Source organism: Oncorhynchus kisutch, linkage group LG14 (genome assembly GCF_002021735.2).
Source record: "Oncorhynchus kisutch isolate 150728-3 linkage group LG14, Okis_V2, whole genome shotgun sequence".
In the NCBI taxonomy this organism is placed as follows: domain Eukaryota; kingdom Metazoa; phylum Chordata; class Actinopteri; order Salmoniformes; family Salmonidae; genus Oncorhynchus; species Oncorhynchus kisutch.
Genome location: NC_034187.2, coordinates 165,553 through 183,191, shown reverse-complemented (window position 1 = coordinate 183,191; position 17,639 = coordinate 165,553). Strand labels below are relative to the sequence as shown.

The 17,639-nt window shown below is 46.9% G+C and overlaps 1 protein-coding gene across 1 annotated transcript; it reads right to left on the bottom strand.

The window, feature by feature from the left end:
• Positions 1 to 351: 351 nt before the first annotated feature.
• Positions 352 to 10,060, bottom strand: LOC109880779 (protein Jade-1-like; the record flags this gene model as incomplete). Its single annotated transcript, XM_031787578.1, has 7 exons — positions 352 to 1,373; positions 2,116 to 2,228; positions 2,294 to 2,461; positions 2,649 to 2,860; positions 7,987 to 8,171; positions 9,707 to 9,864; positions 9,986 to 10,060. Coding segments are annotated over 7 exons (1,458 nt in total), but the record flags the coding sequence as incomplete, so codon positions are not given.
• Between the last annotated feature and the right edge of the window lie 7,579 nt (positions 10,061 to 17,639).

Below are 17,639 nucleotides of genomic sequence, written 5' to 3'. Positions count from 1 at the left end.
ATCACCGGGGGCAAACTACCTGCCCTCCAGGACACGTACACCACCTGATGTCACAGGAAGGCCATAAAGATCATCAAGGACAACAACCACCCGAGCCACTGCCTGTTCACCCCGCTATCATCCAGAAGGCGAGGTCAGTACAGGTGCATCAAAGCTGGGACCGAGAAACTGAAAAACAGCTTCTATCTCAAGGCCATCACCACTAACACTGAGTGGCTGCTGCCAACATACTGACTCAACTCCAGCCACTTTAATAATGGGAATTGATGGGAAATGATGTAAAATATATCACTAGCCACTTTAAACAATGCTACTTGATATGTTTACATACCCTACATTACTCATCTCATATGTATATACTGTACTCTATACCATCTACTGCCTCTTTATGTAATACATGTATCACTAGCCACTTTAAACAAGAGTCCGGGTCAGTTACACTGTATGGTGGGTTATAGTCGGGGTCAGTAAAACAGTATTGTGGATTAGAGTCAGGTTAAATTTGACTGTGGATTAGAGTCAGGGTCAATTTGACTGTGGGTTAGAGTCTAAGGAGTACAGTAGTTCTGTCTGTCTGGTTCCGAGGAGTACAGTAGTTCTGTCTGTCTGGTTCTGAGGAGTACAGTAGTTGTCTGTCTGTCTGGTTCATAGCACACCGGTCTCATATTCTTGTGATGTTTCTCCCAGTCATTAGACAAGCACACAGGCAACAGCCAACGCTGCACTCTGGATTTATTTCAATGGTTCGAGATACACCTGCTGGTATTGGGTTAGGAGTTAGTCATCCACCTCTTTGGTGGCTCCTCCCCTCTGCAGCTGGAGACAATCAGCCAATAGCCAGCTGCCTGGGTGTGGCCGGCCTGGGAGGCGTAGGCGCAGCACCCTGAACCATCCCCCGGGGAAACAGGTGGTGGAGGACGAAATCATGCTCTCTCCTTGCCAGACTCTCCTCCTCCATCTGGGGGGTCAGCAATGGCTGGCTGTGATTGGCTTGGCATTTCAGCTTCCAGTACTGATACATGAAGTGGACTGTCTCCTGGTTCAGTTGCAGGGCCTGGGACACCTCCTTCACATCAACTAACTGGTGTGACGACGACTCCAGCTGCTGTAGTCTGATGTGACGGAGGCTCAGGGCCTCCACTGGGTTGGGGACTGGATGAGGGACAGGGGGGTTAGGAACTTTATCTCCTCTCAGTCTCCCTCCCCTCCTCCCCTCCTCCTTGCCGTCCTCTCCTCCCACCAGATCAGAGTGTTTGGGGCAGAAAGAGTTGAACTTGACCTCATCCTGCTCTTTGATGGTGTTCATCTCCAGACTGCTGTCTAAGGCACAGCTCACATGGAACGCTGTCCGACAGCTTTCAGCTGAACACTGAGGGAACAGAGAGGAATGCTAAGGTAGCTGACAGGTAACTGACAGAAAACGGACTGCTAACGTGACAGAAATCCACACTAACAGTCATTAAAGCCTTCTCCATGCTAGCTTCATAGATCCAGTCTGGTCTTTACAGAGACAGCAGATCAGTGTGTACAGAATCCAGTCTGGTCTTTACAGAGACAACAGGTCAGTGTGTATCTGTATACAGGATCCAGTCTGGTCTTTACAGAGACAGCAGGTCAGTGTGTACCTGTGTACAGGATCCAGTCTGGTTTTTACAGAGACAGCAGGTCAGTGTGTACAGGATCCAGTCTGGTCTTTACAGAGACAGCAGGTCAGTGTGTACAGGATCCAGTCTGGTCTTTACAGAGACAGCAGGTCAGTGTGTATCTGTGTACAGGATCCAGTCTGGTCTTTACAGAGACAACAGGTCAGTGTGTATCTGTATACAGGATCCAGTCTGGTCTTTACAGAGAGCAGGTCAGTGTGTACAGGATCCAGTCTGGTCTTTACAGAGACAGCAGGTCAGTGTGTATCTGTGTACAGGATCCTGTCTGGTCTTTACAGAGACAACAGGTCAGTGTGTATCTGTATACAGGATCCAGTCTGGTCTTTACAGAGACAGCAGGTCAGTGTGTACAGGATCCAGTCTGGTCTTTACAGAGACAGCAGGTCAGTGTGTATCTGTGTACAGGATCCAGTCTGGTCTTTACAGAGACAACAGGTCAGTGTGTATCTGTATACAGGATCCAGTCTGGTCTTTACAGAGACAGCAGGTTAGTGCCCATCTGTTACTGGGGATGTGGGACATGTTGGTGATGGGCTCCATCTTCTCTGGGTTCCCAATGCTCACCTAGAAGTAAATTAACTTACAATAAGCAGGATTAAGGGTCAAGGTTAAGGGTCAGGGGTCGTCACCTCGGGGATCCACAGAGCACAGCTGACGTGGACCCACTTGGTTCCGCTGCGGGTGGGCTTCATGGCCCCGCCCTTCTTGGGGCAGACTTGGCATTTGGGCGAGATGCCGAGAGCACAGGTCTGACACAGCCAGCTCCCTTTTGGTACCTTCAGAATCCCATAACACACCTGGAACATACAGACCCAGACAGGGTTAGGGTTAGGGGTCGTCACCTCGGGATCCACAGAGCACAGGTCTGACACAGCCTGCTCCCTTTTGGTACCTTCAGAATCCCATAACACACCTGGAACATACAGACCCAGACAGGCCATTGAAGAGCAGAATTACAAGCGGTATTAAAAACTAAAGCCGTACCTGGTGAACACAGATGTTGCACTTGTCACAGAACACCATCTCATTGTTGTCCTCGCCGTCAGGTGACAGACACACGTCACACACGACGTCTTCGTCGTACTCCATGCCAAACCCCTCCTCCGTTGCCATGGGATGTCTCATTCTGTCATAGCAACGCCGCTCGAACTCCTCCATCGCTCTCTCCATGGTGGTCTCATCCAGCACAGCCATGCCTGAAGAACAGGAAACAGTATTATAGTGCAGTCTAGACCAGCGTGGGTCAAATGGAGGGTCGCGGGTATCTGAGTGTAAAACATCCTCCAGTCTGAATTTAGTAAACCAGGTAGAAAGGGTGTAGAAATTATAATGAATTTACATGTGTAAATAAATGTTAACTCTTTTTGTGGTCTCTAACCAGTGAGTTTAGAAAATGAAGAATATGGGCAACAAAACACAATAAGAGGTGGGGATGTTCTTAGACATACAAATGCTGCATTGCCAATATAGTATTACACATATTTTCACAGATTGTATTTGGGATTGTTTTTTGCGATGTGAATATTGGATCGCTCTAGAGACAAAACCAGTAGAGAACCACTGGTCTAGACTAACCCTAACCCTCCAGTAGAGAACCACTGGTCTAGACTAACCCTAACCCTCCAGTAGAGAACCACTGGTCTAGACTAACCCTAACCCTCCAGTAGAGAACCACCGGTCTAGACTAACCCTAACCCTCCAGTAGAGAACCACCGGTCTAGACTAACCCTAACCCTCCAGTAGAGAACCACTGGTCTAGACTAACCCCTAACCCTCCAGTAGAGAACCACCGGTCTAGACTAACCCCTAACCCTCCAGTAGAGTACCACTGGTCTAGACTAACCCCTAACCCTCCAGTAGAGAACCACCGGTCTAGACTAACCCCTAACCCCCCAGTAGAGAACCACTGGTCTAGACTAACCCTCCAGTAGAGAACCACTGGTCTAGACTAACCCTAACCCTCCAGTAGAGAACCACCGGTCTAGACTAACCCTAACCCTCCAGTAGAGAACCACCGGTCTAGACTAACCCTAACCCTCCAGTAGAGAACCACTGGTCTAGACTAACCCCTAACCCTCCAGTAGAGAACCACCGGTCTAGACTAACCCCTAACCCCCCAGTAGAGTACCACTGGTCTAGACTAACCCCTAACCCTCCAGTAGAGAACCACCGGTCTAGACTAACCCCTAACCCCCCAGTAGAGAACCACTGGTCTAGACTAACCCTCCTGTAGAGAACCACTGGTCTAGACTAACCCCTAACCCTCCAGTAGAGAACCACCGGTCTAGACTAACCCCTAACCCCCCAGTAGAGTACCACTGGTCTAGACTAACCCCTAACCCTCCAGTAGAGAACCACCGGTCTAGACTAACCCTAACCCTCCAGTAGAGAACCACCGGTCTAAACTAACCCTAACCCTCCAGTAGAGAACCACCGGTCTAGACTAACCCCTAACCCTCCAGTAGAGAACTACCGGTCTAGACTAACCCCTAACCCTCCAGTAGAGAACCACCGGTCTAGACTAACCCTAACCCTCCAGTAGAGAACCACTGGTCTAGACTAACCCTCCAGTAGAGAACCACTGATCTAGACTAACCCCTAACCCTCCAGTAGAGAAACACTGGTCTAGACTAACCCTAACCCTCCAGTAGAGAACCACCGGTCTAGACTAACCCTAACCCTCCAGTAGAGAACCACTGGTCTAGACTAACCCTCCAGTAGAGAACCACCGGTCTAGACTAACCCCTAACCCCCCAGTAGAGAACCACTGGTCTAGACTAACCCCTAACCCTCCAGTAGAGAACCACTGGTCTAGACTAACCCCTAACCCTCCAGTAGAGTACCACTGGTCTAGACTAACCCCTAACCCTCCAGTAGAGTACCACTGGTCTAGACTAACCCCTAACCCTCCAGTAGAGAACCACTGGTCTAGACTAACCCCTAACCCTCCAGTAGAGAACCACTGGTCTAGACTAACCCCTAACCCTCCAGTAGAGAACCACTGGTCTAGACTAACCCCTAACCCTCCAGTAGAGAACCACTGGTCTAGACTAACCCTCCAGTAGAGAACCACTGATCTAGACTAACCCCTAACCCTCCAGTAGAGAAACACTGGTCTAGACTAACCCTAACCCTCCAGTAGAGAACCACCGGTCTAGACTAACCCTAACCCTCCAGTAGAGAACCACTGGTCTAGACTAACCCTAACCCTCCAGTAGAGAACCACTGGTCTAGACTAACCCCTAACCCTCCAGTAGAGAACCACTGGTCTAGACTAACCCTAACCCTCCAGTAGAGAACCACTGGTCTAGACTAACCCCTAACCCTCCAGTAGAGAACCACTGGTCTAGACTAACCCCTAACCCTCCAGTAGAGTACCACTGGTCTAGACTAACCCCTAACCCTCCAGTAGAGAACCACTGGTCTAGACTAACCCCTAACCCTCCAGTAGAGAACCACTGGTCTAGACTAACCCCTAACCCTCCAGTAGAGAACCACTGGTCTAGACTAACCCCTAACCCTCCAGTAGAGAACCACCGGTCTAGACTAACCCTAACCCTCCAGTAGAGAACCACCGGTCTAGACTAACCCTAACCCTCCAGTAGAGAACCACTGGTCTAGACTAACCCTAACCCTCCAGTAGAGAACCACCGGTCTAGACTAACCCTAACCCTCCAGTAGAGAACCACTGGTCTAGACTAACCCTAACCCTCCAGTAGAGAACCACTGGTCTAGACTAACCCTCCAGTAGAGAACCACTGGTCTAGACTAAACCCTAACCCTCCAGTAGAGAACCACTGGTCTAGACTAACCCCTAACCTCCCAGTAGAGAACCACTGGTCGAGACTAAACCCTAACCCTCCAGTAGAGAACCACCGGTCTAGACTAACCCCTAACCCTCCAGTAGAGAACCACCGGTCTAGACTAACCCCTAACCCTCCAGTAGAGAACCACCGGTCTAGACTAACCCTCCAGTAGAGAACCACCGGTCTAGACTAACCCCTAACCCTCCAGTAGAGAACCACTGGTCTAGACTAACCCTCCAGTAGAGAACCACTGGTCTAGACTAACCCTCCAGTAGAGAACCACTGGTCTAGACTAACCCTCCAGTAGAGAACCACTGGTCTAGACTAACCCTCCAGTAGAGAACCACTGGTCTAGACTAACCCTCCAGTAGAGAACCACTGGTCTAGACTAACCCTCCAGTAGAGAACCACTGGTCTAGACTAACCCTCCAGTAGAGAACCACTGGTCTAGACTAACCCTCCAGTAGAGAACCACTGGTCTAGACTAACCCTCCAGTAGAGAACCACTGGTTTAGACTAACCCTCCAGTAGAGAACCACTGGTCTAGACTAACCCTCCAGTAGAGAACCACTGGTCTAGACTAACCCCTAACCCTCCAGTAGAGAACCACCAGTCTAAACTAACCCCTAAACCCTAAGCCCCCAGTAGAGAACCACTGGTCTAGACTAACCCCCCAGTAGAGAACCACTGGTCTAGACTAACCCCTAACCCTCCAGTAGAGAACCACCAGTCTAAACTAACCCCTAAACCCTAAGCCCCCAGTAGAGAACCACCGGTCTAGACTAACCCCTAACCCTCCAGTAGAGAACAACCAGTCTAAACTAACCCCTAAACCCTAAGCCCCCAGTAGAGAACCACTGGTCTAGACTAACCCCCCAGTAGAGAACCACTGGTCTAGACTAACCCCTAACCCCTTAGTAGAGAACCACTGGTCTAGACTAAACCCCAACCCCCCCAGTAGAGAACCACTGGTCTAGACTAACCCCTAACCCCCCAGTAGAGAACCACTGGTCTAGACTAAACCCTAACCCCCCAGTAGAGAACCACTGGTCTAGACTAACCCCTAACACTCCAGCAGAGAACCACTGGTCTAGGCTAACCCCTAAACCCCCAGTAGAGAACCACTGGTCTAGACTAACCCTCCAGTAGAGAACCACCGGTCTAGACTAACCCCTAACCCTCCATAGTCGTCTCATCCAACACAGCCATGCCTGGGGAACAGATAATATTAAAGGGATAGTGCGTCATGCTAGTTGTTCCTGTAGACTTCCAGTCATTGCACTAACGCTAGTTGGCAATGACTCCAGAAATAACCTTAAAACAGTCAACACTAGGTAGCGCTGAACCGCGACACAGTCAACACTAGGTAGCGCTGAACCGCGACACAGTCAACACTAGGTAGCGCTGAACCGCGACAGTCAACACTACGCAGCGCTGAACCGCGACACAGTCGACACTACGTAGCGCTGAACCGCGACACAGTCGACACTACGTAGCGCTGAACCGCGCCAGTCAACACTACGTAGCGCTGAACCGCGCCACAGTCAACACTACGTAGCGCTGAACCGCGCCACAGTCAACACTACGTAGCGCTGAACCGCCACAGTCAGCACAACGCAGCGCTGAACCGTGACACAGTCAACACTACGCAGCGCTGAACCGCGACACAGTCAACACTACGTAGCGCTGAACCGCGACACAGTCAACACTACGTAGCTCTGAACCGCGACACAGTCAACACTAGGTAGCGCTGAACCGCGACACAGTCAACACTAGGTAGCGCTGAACCGCGACACAGTCAACAATAGGTAGCGCTGAACCGCGACAGTCAACACTACGTAGCGCTGAACCGCGCCACAGTTAACACTAGGTAGCGCTGAACCGCGACACAGTCAACAATAGGTAGCGCTGAACCGCGACAGTCAACACTACGCAGCGCTGAACCGCGCCACAGTCAACACTACGTAGCGCTGAACCGCGCCACAGTCAACACTACGTAGCGCTGAACCGCGCCACAGTCAACACTACGTAGTGCTGAACCGCGCCACAGTCAACACTACGTAGCGCTGAACCGCGCCACAGTCAACACTACGTAGCGCTGAACCGCGCCACAGTCAACACTACGTAGCGCTGGACCGCGCCACAGTCAACACTAGGTAGCGCTGAACCGCGACACAGTCAACACTACGTAGCGCTGGACCGCGACACAGTCAACACTACGTAGCGCTGAACCGCCACAGTCAGCACAACGCAGCGCTGAACCGTGACACAGTCAACACTACGCAGCGCTGAACCGCGACACAGTCAACACTACGTAGCGCTGAACCGCGACACAGTCAACACTACGTAGCTCTGAACCGCGACAGTCAACACTACGTAGCTCTGAACCACGACACAGTCAACACTACGTAGCGCCGAACTCCAAAACAGTCAGCACTATGTAGCGCCGAACCACGACACAGTCAACACTACATAGTAAGCTGTACAACCTTAGTTGAGGGGGTAAATCTACTGACCCATCAGAGTGAACTGGTGGTTGATGAGCTCCAGCCAGGCCACGTCAGTGTCGTTGAGGTCGTATCGACACGTCCCCTCAGCCAGGGTCTGGATGTCCGCGTACCCCAGTGCCTCTGAACCCCCAGAACGGATCCACTTCTTGGGGTTCAAGAAGATCACCTCCGTCCCCTTTTCAGCCACCACCCTAAGGAGCAGAGAGTTAGATATTAGGCCCGGGGCGATACCAGTTTCCCGATACTCGTTGGTATTGTGGCAAGGAAACAAAACTCAGATTTATCATCACAGCCCTATTGGATATTAGAAACAACAAGTAGGCGTTGGTCTGAAATTTACGAGCCCCACAATGCCTACTCCACCAAGGTTTTACAGCTCACAGCTTTGACCTACTACAGTAGCTATGTTGGTATTGTACTTCAGACTGTGCAGACAGGTTGCTCATGATTCAAACCTTCTCAAACAGCCTGATTCATACTGTTAGAGGAGGTATTTCACAATAATGTGATTTTATACTGCACATACACAGAGAGACCGACACATGTAGGCTACATGTCCTACCAGGCTACAAGCTGGGATATGGTGTTTAGGCTACATGTCCTACCAGGCTACAAGCTGGGATATGGTGTTTAGGCTATATGTCCTACCGGGCTACAGGCTGAGGGATGGTGTTTAGGCTACATGTCCTACAGGCTGAGGGATGGTGTTTAGGCTACATGTCCTACCGGGCTACAGGCTGAGGGATGGTGTTTAGGCTACATGTCCTACTGGGCTACAGGCTGAGGGATGGTGTTTAGGCTACATGTCCTACCAGGCTACAAGCTGGGATATGGTGTTTAGGCTATATGTCCCACCGGGCTACAGGCTGAGGGATGGTGTTTAGGCTACATGTCCTACTGGGCTACTGGCTGAGGGATGGTGTTTAGGCTACATGTCCTACTGGGCTACAGGCTGAGGGATGGTGTTTAGGCTATATGTCCTACCGGGCTACAGGCTGAGGGATGGTGTTTAGGCTACATGTCCTACTGGGCTACTGGCTGAGGGATGGTGTTTAGGCTACATGTCCTACTGGGCTACAGGCTGAGGGATGGTGTTTAGGCTATATGTCCTACCGGGCTACAGGCTGAGGGATGGTGTTTAGGCTACATGTCCTACAGGCTGAGGGATGGTGTTTAGGCTACATGTCCTACCGGGCTACAGGCTGAGGGATGGTGTTTAGGCTACATGTCCTACAGGCTGAGGGATGGTGTTTAGGCTACATGTCCTACCGGGCTACAGGCTGAGGGATGGTGTTTAGGCTACATGTCCTACAGGCTGAGGGATGGTGTTTAGGCTACATGTCCTACCGGGCTACAGGCTGAGGGATGGTGTTTAGGCTACATGTCCTACAGGCTGAGGGATGGTGTTTAGGCTACATGTCCTACCGGGCTACAGGCTGAGGGATGGTGTTTAGGCTACATGTCCTACCGGGCTACAGGCTGAGGGATGGTGTTTAGGCTACATGTCCTACCGGGCTACAGGCTGAGGGATGGTGTTTAGGCTACATGTCCTACCGGGCTACAGGCTGAGGGATGGTGTTTAGGCTACATGTCCTACCGGGCTACAGGCTGAGGGATGGTGTTTAGGCTACATGTCCTACCGGGCTACAGGCTGAGGGATGGTGTTTAGGCTATATGTCCTACCGGGCTACAGGCTGAGGGATGGTGTTTAGGCTATATGTCCTACCGGGCTACAGTCTGGGGAATGATGTGAGGGCTGACAGGGACCTGGACTCCCTTCTCCCACTCCTGTCTCCAGGGATCGGCCAGGATGAAGTAATCATCAGGGTTCAGTTGGTACTTGTCATGGAGCTTCATGGCCGTGATGAAGTCTGTCCTGAACACCTGCACAACACAGGGACAAAGACAGACAGATTATACACTAAATACCTGGGACATGTATACTTCCTTCAGCAGCACACAGCAATAGGCCAAAAAAAGGGGTTAGGTTAGTGGGGTGACATACCTCTGCGGGCTTCATCCCATTGGTTCTCCTGAGTTTAGAATGTTGCGACCAAGAAGTGGAGTTACCTTCGAGAAGACAGAGGAATTAATAAAATCAGACTTCAGCCATCTCAATTCTCCTTGGAGCTTATCTTAAACCGACATTTAGGCCGAATCATTTCGATCAAACTTGATGGGTATCTGACTGTAACCTGAAGTCTTTCTAGGCCACTAGCGTATAGGCCTATCTATGATCCTGTAAGACACTAGAATATATAGTCCTTTATGTAGTCCTGTGAAATGTATGGAACAACGGCTGGTGTTCAGTTTCTTCCTTCTTTCCTGCCTGACCTGCCAAGACATCTTTAAATGTCCAGTAGCGCTGTCTGGCACTACTCTCTCTCTGCCTGGTCTGGAGATCCTCTGCCTCTCTGCTCTCTGTCCGTGTCTCTCTGGTCAATCTCCTGAGCCTTCCTGAACACCAAGTACAGCAGAGAATCAACAGGCCAATGAAATGACTTGTTTTCAAGTCTGAATTAGAGGTAATTGGACAGCTCTAGACATGATCTTGGAGAAATCACTGGTGCAACAATATTTTTCATAGAAATATAGTCCGTGTGAAGAGTGGTTTTGGGTTGAGGTTAGTTTAGTGCTCCAAAACCCTTCTCCATATATAGGGTTTCAGCGGTTACATTTGGCGTCGCTGTGTTAACATTTAGGAAGTCAATAATCATTACTTTCAAAACATATGCTGATATGCCTCTTATCTTTCATATCAGCCAGTAATAATCTTCCAAATAAAAAAGATAGACTTACTGAAGGAGATAATGTACAGATCCATAAGCTGCGTGTGCCTCCGGTTGAAAAACTACACCTCCTTCCCAGTTAGCTGACACACAGGTGTTCGGGGCACGCTAGATAGCTAATTAGCACAGGTGGAGGCCTATGTCTTCGTAAAACAAGCAAGGTGTGTAGTAATTTAACCTTTTGGAAAATATATTATTTATCGCTGATATGCAAGCGATGCGTGTGATGTTAAGACTGTCTCGGGCTCTTAATAACCAAACTATCCCTATCATCATAGACCTAAAGCAGCCCACATCTATGAATGGGGAAGGGTTACTCGAACCCTAACTAACCCTATCATCATAGACCTAAAGCAGTCCATATCTATGAATGGGGAAGGGTTACTCTAACCCTATCATCATAGACCTAAAGCAGTCCACATCTATGAATGGGCTAGGGTTACTCTAACCCTAACTAACCCTATCATCATAGACCTAAAGCAGTCCACATCTATGAATGGGGTAGTGTTACTCTAACCCTAACTAACCCTATCATCATAGACCTAAAGCAGTCCACATCTATGAATGGGGTAGTGTTACTCTAACCCTATCATCATAGACCTAAAGCAGTCCACATCTATGAATGGGGAAGGGTTACTCGAACCCTAACTAACCCTATCATCATAGACCTAAAGCAGTCCATATCTATGAATGGGGAAGGGTTACTCTAACCCTAACTAACCCTATCATCATAGACCTAAAGCAGTCCATATCTATGAATGGGGAAGGGTTACTCTAACCCTAACTAACCCTATCATCATAGACCTAAAGCAGTCCATATCTATGAATGGGGAAGGGTTACTCTAACCCTATCATCATAGACCTAAAGCAGTCCATATCTATGAATGGGGAAGGGTTACTCTAACCCTATCATCATAGACCTAAAGCAGTCCACATCTATGAATGGGGAAGGGTTACTCTAACCCTAACTAACCCTATCATCATAGACCTAAAGCAGTCCACATCTATGAATGGGGTAAGGTTACTCTAACCCTATCATCATAGACCTAAAGCAGTCCACATCTATGAATGGGGTAGGGTTACTCTAACCCTAACTAACCCTATCATCATAGACCTAAAGCAGTCCACATCTATGAATGGGCTAGGGTTACTCTAACCCTAACTAACCCTATCATCATAGACCTAAAGCAGTCCACATCTATGAATGGGGTAGGGTTACTCTAACCCTATCATCATAGACCTAAAGCAGTCCACATCTATGAATGGGGTAGGGTTACTCTAACCCTAACTAACCCTATCATCATAGACCTAAAGCAGTCCACATCTATGAATGGGCTAGGGTTACTCTAACCCTAACTAACCCTATCATCATAGACCTAAAGCAGTCCACATCTATGAATGGGGTAGTGTTACTCTAACCCTAACTAACCCTATCATCATAGACCTAAAGCAGTCCACATCTATGAATGGGGTAGTGTTACTCTAACCCTATCATCATAGACCTAAAGCAGTCCACATCTATGAATGGGGAAGGGTTACTCTAACCCTATCATCATAGACCTAAAGCAGTCCACATCTATGAATGGGGTAGGGTTACTCTAACCCTAACTAACCCTATCATCATAGACCTAAAGCAGTCCACATCTATGAATGGGATAGGGTTACTCTAACCCTAACTAACCCTATCATCATAGACCTAAAGCAGTCCACATCTATGAATGGGATAGGGTTACTCTAACCCTAACTAACCCTAACATCATAGACCTAAAGCAGTCCATATCTATGAATGGGGAAGGGTTACTCTAACCCTATCATCATAGACCTAAAGCAGTCCACATCTATGAATGGGCTAGGGTTACTCTAACCCTAACTAACCCTATCATCATAGACCTAAAGCAGTCCACATCTATGAATGGGGTAGTGTTACTCTAACCCTAACTAACCCTATCATCATAGACCTAAAGCAGTCCACATCTATGAATGGGGTAGTGTTACTCTAACCCTATCATCATAGACCTAAAGCAGTCCACATCTATGAATGGGGAAGGGTTACTCGAACCCTAACTAACCCTATCATCATAGACCTAAAGCAGTCCATATCTATGAATGGGGAAGGGTTACTCTAACCCTAACTAACCCTATCATCATAGACCTAAAGCAGTCCATATCTATGAATGGGGAAGGGTTACTCTAACCCTAACTAACCCTATCATCATAGACCTAAAGCAGTCCATATCTATGAATGGGGAAGGGTTACTCTAACCCTATCATCATAGACCTAAAGCAGTCCATATCTATGAATGGGGAAGGGTTACTCTAACCCTATCATCATAGACCTAAAGCAGTCCACATCTATGAATGGGGAAGGGTTACTCTAACCCTATCATCATAGACCTAAAGCAGTCCACATCTATGAATGGGGTAGGGTTACTCTAACCCTATCATCATAGACCTAAAGCAGTCCACATCTATGAATGGGGTAGGGTTACTCTAACCCTAACTAACCCTATCATCATAGACCTAAAGCAGTCCACATCTATGAATGGGCTAGGGTTACTCTAACCCTAACTAACCCTATCATCATAGACCTAAAGCAGTCCACATCTATGAATGGGGTAGGGTTACTCTAACCCTATCATCATAGACCTAAAGCAGTCCACATCTATGAATGGGGTAGGGTTACTCTAACCCTAACTAACCCTATCATCATAGACCTAAAGCAGTCCACATCTATGAATGGGCTAGGGTTACTCTAACCCTAACTAACCCTATCATCATAGACGTAAAGCAGTCCACATCTATGAATGGGGTAGTGTTACTCTAACCCTAACTAACCCTATCATCATAGACCTAAAGCAGTCCACATCTATGAATGGGGTAGTGTTACTCTAACCCTATCATCATAGACCTAAAGCAGTCCACATCTATGAATGGGGTAGTGTTACTCTAACCCTATCATCATAGACCTAAAGCAGTCCACATCTATGAATGGGGTAGGGTTACTCTAACCCTAACTAACCCTATCACCATAGACCTAAAGCAGTCCACATCTATGAATGGGATAGGGTTACTCTAACCCTAACTAACCCTATCATCATAGACCTAAAGCAGTCCACATCTATGAATGGGATAGGGTTACTCTAACCCTAACTAACCCTAACATCATAGACCTAAAGCAGTCCATATCTATGAATGGGGTAGGGTTACTCTAACCCTATCATCATAGACCTAAAGCAGTCCACATCTATGAATGGGCTAGGGTTACTCTAACCCTAACTAACCCTATCATCATAGACCTAAAGCAGTCCACATCTATGAATGGGATAGGGTTACTCTAACCCTAACTAACCCTAACATCATAGACCTAAAGCAGTCCATATCTATGAATGGGGTAGGGTTACTCTAACCCTATCATCATAGACCTAAAGCAGTCCACATCTATGAATGGGCTAGGGTTACTCTAACCCTAACTAACCCTATCATCATAGACCTAAAGCAGTCCATATCTATGAATGGGGTAGTGTTACTCTAACCCTATCATCATAGACCTGAAGCAGTCCACATCTATGAATGGGCTAGGGTTACTCTAACCCTAACTAACCCTATCATCATAGACCTAAAGCAGTCCACATCTATGAATGGGGTAGGGTTACTCTAACCCTATCATCATAGACCTAAAGCAGTCCACATCTATGAATGGGCTAGGGTTACTCTAACCCTAACTAACCCTATCATCATAGACCTAAAGCAGTCCATATCTATGAATGGGGTAGGGTTACTCTAACCCTAACTAACCCTATCATCATAGACCTACAGCAGTCCATATCTATGAATGGGGTAGGGTTACTCTAACCCTAACTATCCCTATCATCATAGACCTAAAGCAGTCCACATCTATGAATGGGCTAGGGTTACTCTAACCCTAACTAACCCTATCATCATAGACTTAAAGCAGTCCATATCTATGAATGGGGTAGGGTTACTCTAACCCTAACTAACCCTATCATCATAGACCTAAAGCAGTCCATATCTATGAATGGGGTAGGGTTACTCTAACCCTATCATCATAGACCTAAAGCAGTCCACATCTATGAATGGGCTAGGGTTACTCTAACCCTAACTAACCCCATCATCATAGACCTAAAGCAGTCCATATCTATGAATGGGGTAGGGTTACTCTAACCCTAACTAACCCTATCATCATAGACCTAAAGCAGTCCACATCTATGAATGGGGTAGGGTTACTCTAGTTGAAGCGGGTGCTTACTTCCATTGTCAGAGTCTTCGCTGCTGCTTGGATGTCGACTTCTCTTCATGACCAGTCTTGGCGAGGTTAAGGTCTAATTGTGTAATCTGAAAAGAGGAGATTCATAACCAACTGCACAGTCCAGACAGATTCCTCTGCTGCCAAGTACCCAACTTTCACTAGACCAAACCCGGCTGCCATCTGCCTGACTGATGATCAATGACTTCTCATCTATCATCTCAACCAGAGTTTTTGGACTGACGATTAGTATGATAGATAATGTGGTGGCAAATTGTAAGATTTTTTTAAATGTAACCTTTAACTAGGCAAGTCAGTTAATTCCGGACGACGCTGGGCCAATTGTGCGCCGCCCTATGTATCTAGTACTGCTCAATTATAAGATGGTCACCTCACCCACCATCACACAAAAGTGCTAATCACTAACGTTATTCATGCACCAGTGTCAAGGCTCCTAGCTAGCTAGGAACAAGCGAAACACCCGTCTACGACTGACAGGGTTTATTCCCATCTGAGACATCAAGCAACAACAACAAAATGGTACTAAAAATCATTGTTTACGTCACAATGACCCCACGGCTGTGTATGTCTGAACGTTCCACAACGTTGTGCCCTGCTGAACACGCCCCAACAACTACTTAGGCAGTAACACATTCATATCAGAACAAAATGCTAGTAGCGAATCTACTAACTCACCGGGGCGGCAGGTAGCCTAGTGGTTAGAGCGTTGGCCCAGTTACCGAAAGGTTGCTAGATCGAATCCCCGAGCTGACAGGCAGTTAACCCACTGTTCCTAGGCCTTAATTGTACATAACTGACTTGCCTAGTTAAATAAAAACATGTTGACCAAACACAACCATGTATGTATGACGTGTAAACAAACACATGTGCTTAACTAGCTAACGTTACACGAACAACTGTTTGTTTGTCAGTAAAAGGTTAGCCTACCTGACGTGCCATTTTAGCTCGCAAACCGTAACCAATCATACCGATAACTGACCCTGTACCCTAGCTGGTAATCTTCTTTGATTAGGTTTAACGGCGGTTGACATCCAATACATGTCATATTACCGCCACCAACTAGATTGGAGTATAACTCCCTTTGCTTGAAAATCAACAAATACCCTACACTCACTAAAACCCATCACCACTATTTCAATGTAATTAGTCCTACCTCAGGCCAACAGCCTTAACATAATACAATTTGATTTGATTTAACAAGAAGGGACACAAACTGTAACACCCAAATACCTCTCTGCAGCTGCCACCACAGCCTCAAATTTCTGCCACTTACATTCCATCCTGCAGTACAGTTGATAACCATAACTATAACTTGTTGGCCCCTCCCCTTGTACAGATCTACTAGTCACACCACTCCCCTCACCACCCATCCCTCCCTCCTAGCCCATCTTCCTCTACTTTCTTCACTGCCTCAGCACATGACAAGTCAGTTAACAGTCCAGATAGATTCCTCTGCTCCCAAGTACCCAACTTTCACTAAAATATAAACAGGATATAGGCGTATGCATTAAAATATAAACAGTAGGCTATAGGCTTATGCATTACAATATAAACAGTGTGCTATAGGCCTATGCATTAAAATATAAACAGTAGGATATAGGCTTATGCATTAAAATAAACAGTAGGCTATAGGCCTATGCATTACAATATAAACAGTGGGCTATAGGCCTATGCATTACAATATAAACAGTGGCTATAGGCCTATGCATTACACTATAAACAGTGTGCTATCGGCCTATGCATTAAAATATAAACAGTAGGATATAGGCCTATGCATTAAAATATAAACAATAGGATATAGGCATATTCATGACAATATAAACAGTAGGCTATAGGCCTATGCATTACAATATAAACAGTGGGCTATAGGCCTTTGCATTACAATATAAACAGTGGGCTATAGGCCTATGCATTACACTATAAACAGTGTGCTATCGGCCTATGCATTAAAATATAAACAGTGGGCTATAGGCCTATGCATTACAATATAAACAGTGGGCTATAGGCCTATGCATTACAATATAAACAGTGGGCTATAGGCCTATGCATTACAATATAAACAGTGGGCTATAGGCCTATGCATTACAATATAAACAGTGTGCTATAGGCCTATGCATTAAAATATAAACAGTAGGATATAGGCCTATGCATTAAAATATAAACAATAGGATATAGGCATATTCATGACAATATAAACAGTAGGCTATAGGCCTATGCATTACAATATAAACAGTAATTAGGTTTCTACTTGAAGGTTACTGTCTAATTAGGCTCTTACTTGTAGACTACTATCTGTAATTAGTCTTCTACTTGTAGACTACTGTCTGTAATTAGCCTCCTACTTGAAGGCTACTGTCTAATTAGGCTCTTACTTGTAGACTACTGTCTGTAATTAGGCTCCTACTTGTAGACTACTGTCTGTAATTAGCCTCCTACTTGAAGGCTACTGTCTGTAATTAGGCTCCTACTTGTAGACTATTGTCTGTAATTAGTCTTAATTTACTCCCACTGTAAAACGACACTTTAACTATCTTGGGTTAGTTATACTTATCTTTGACCGAGCCATGGTCATTGGATTAGACGGA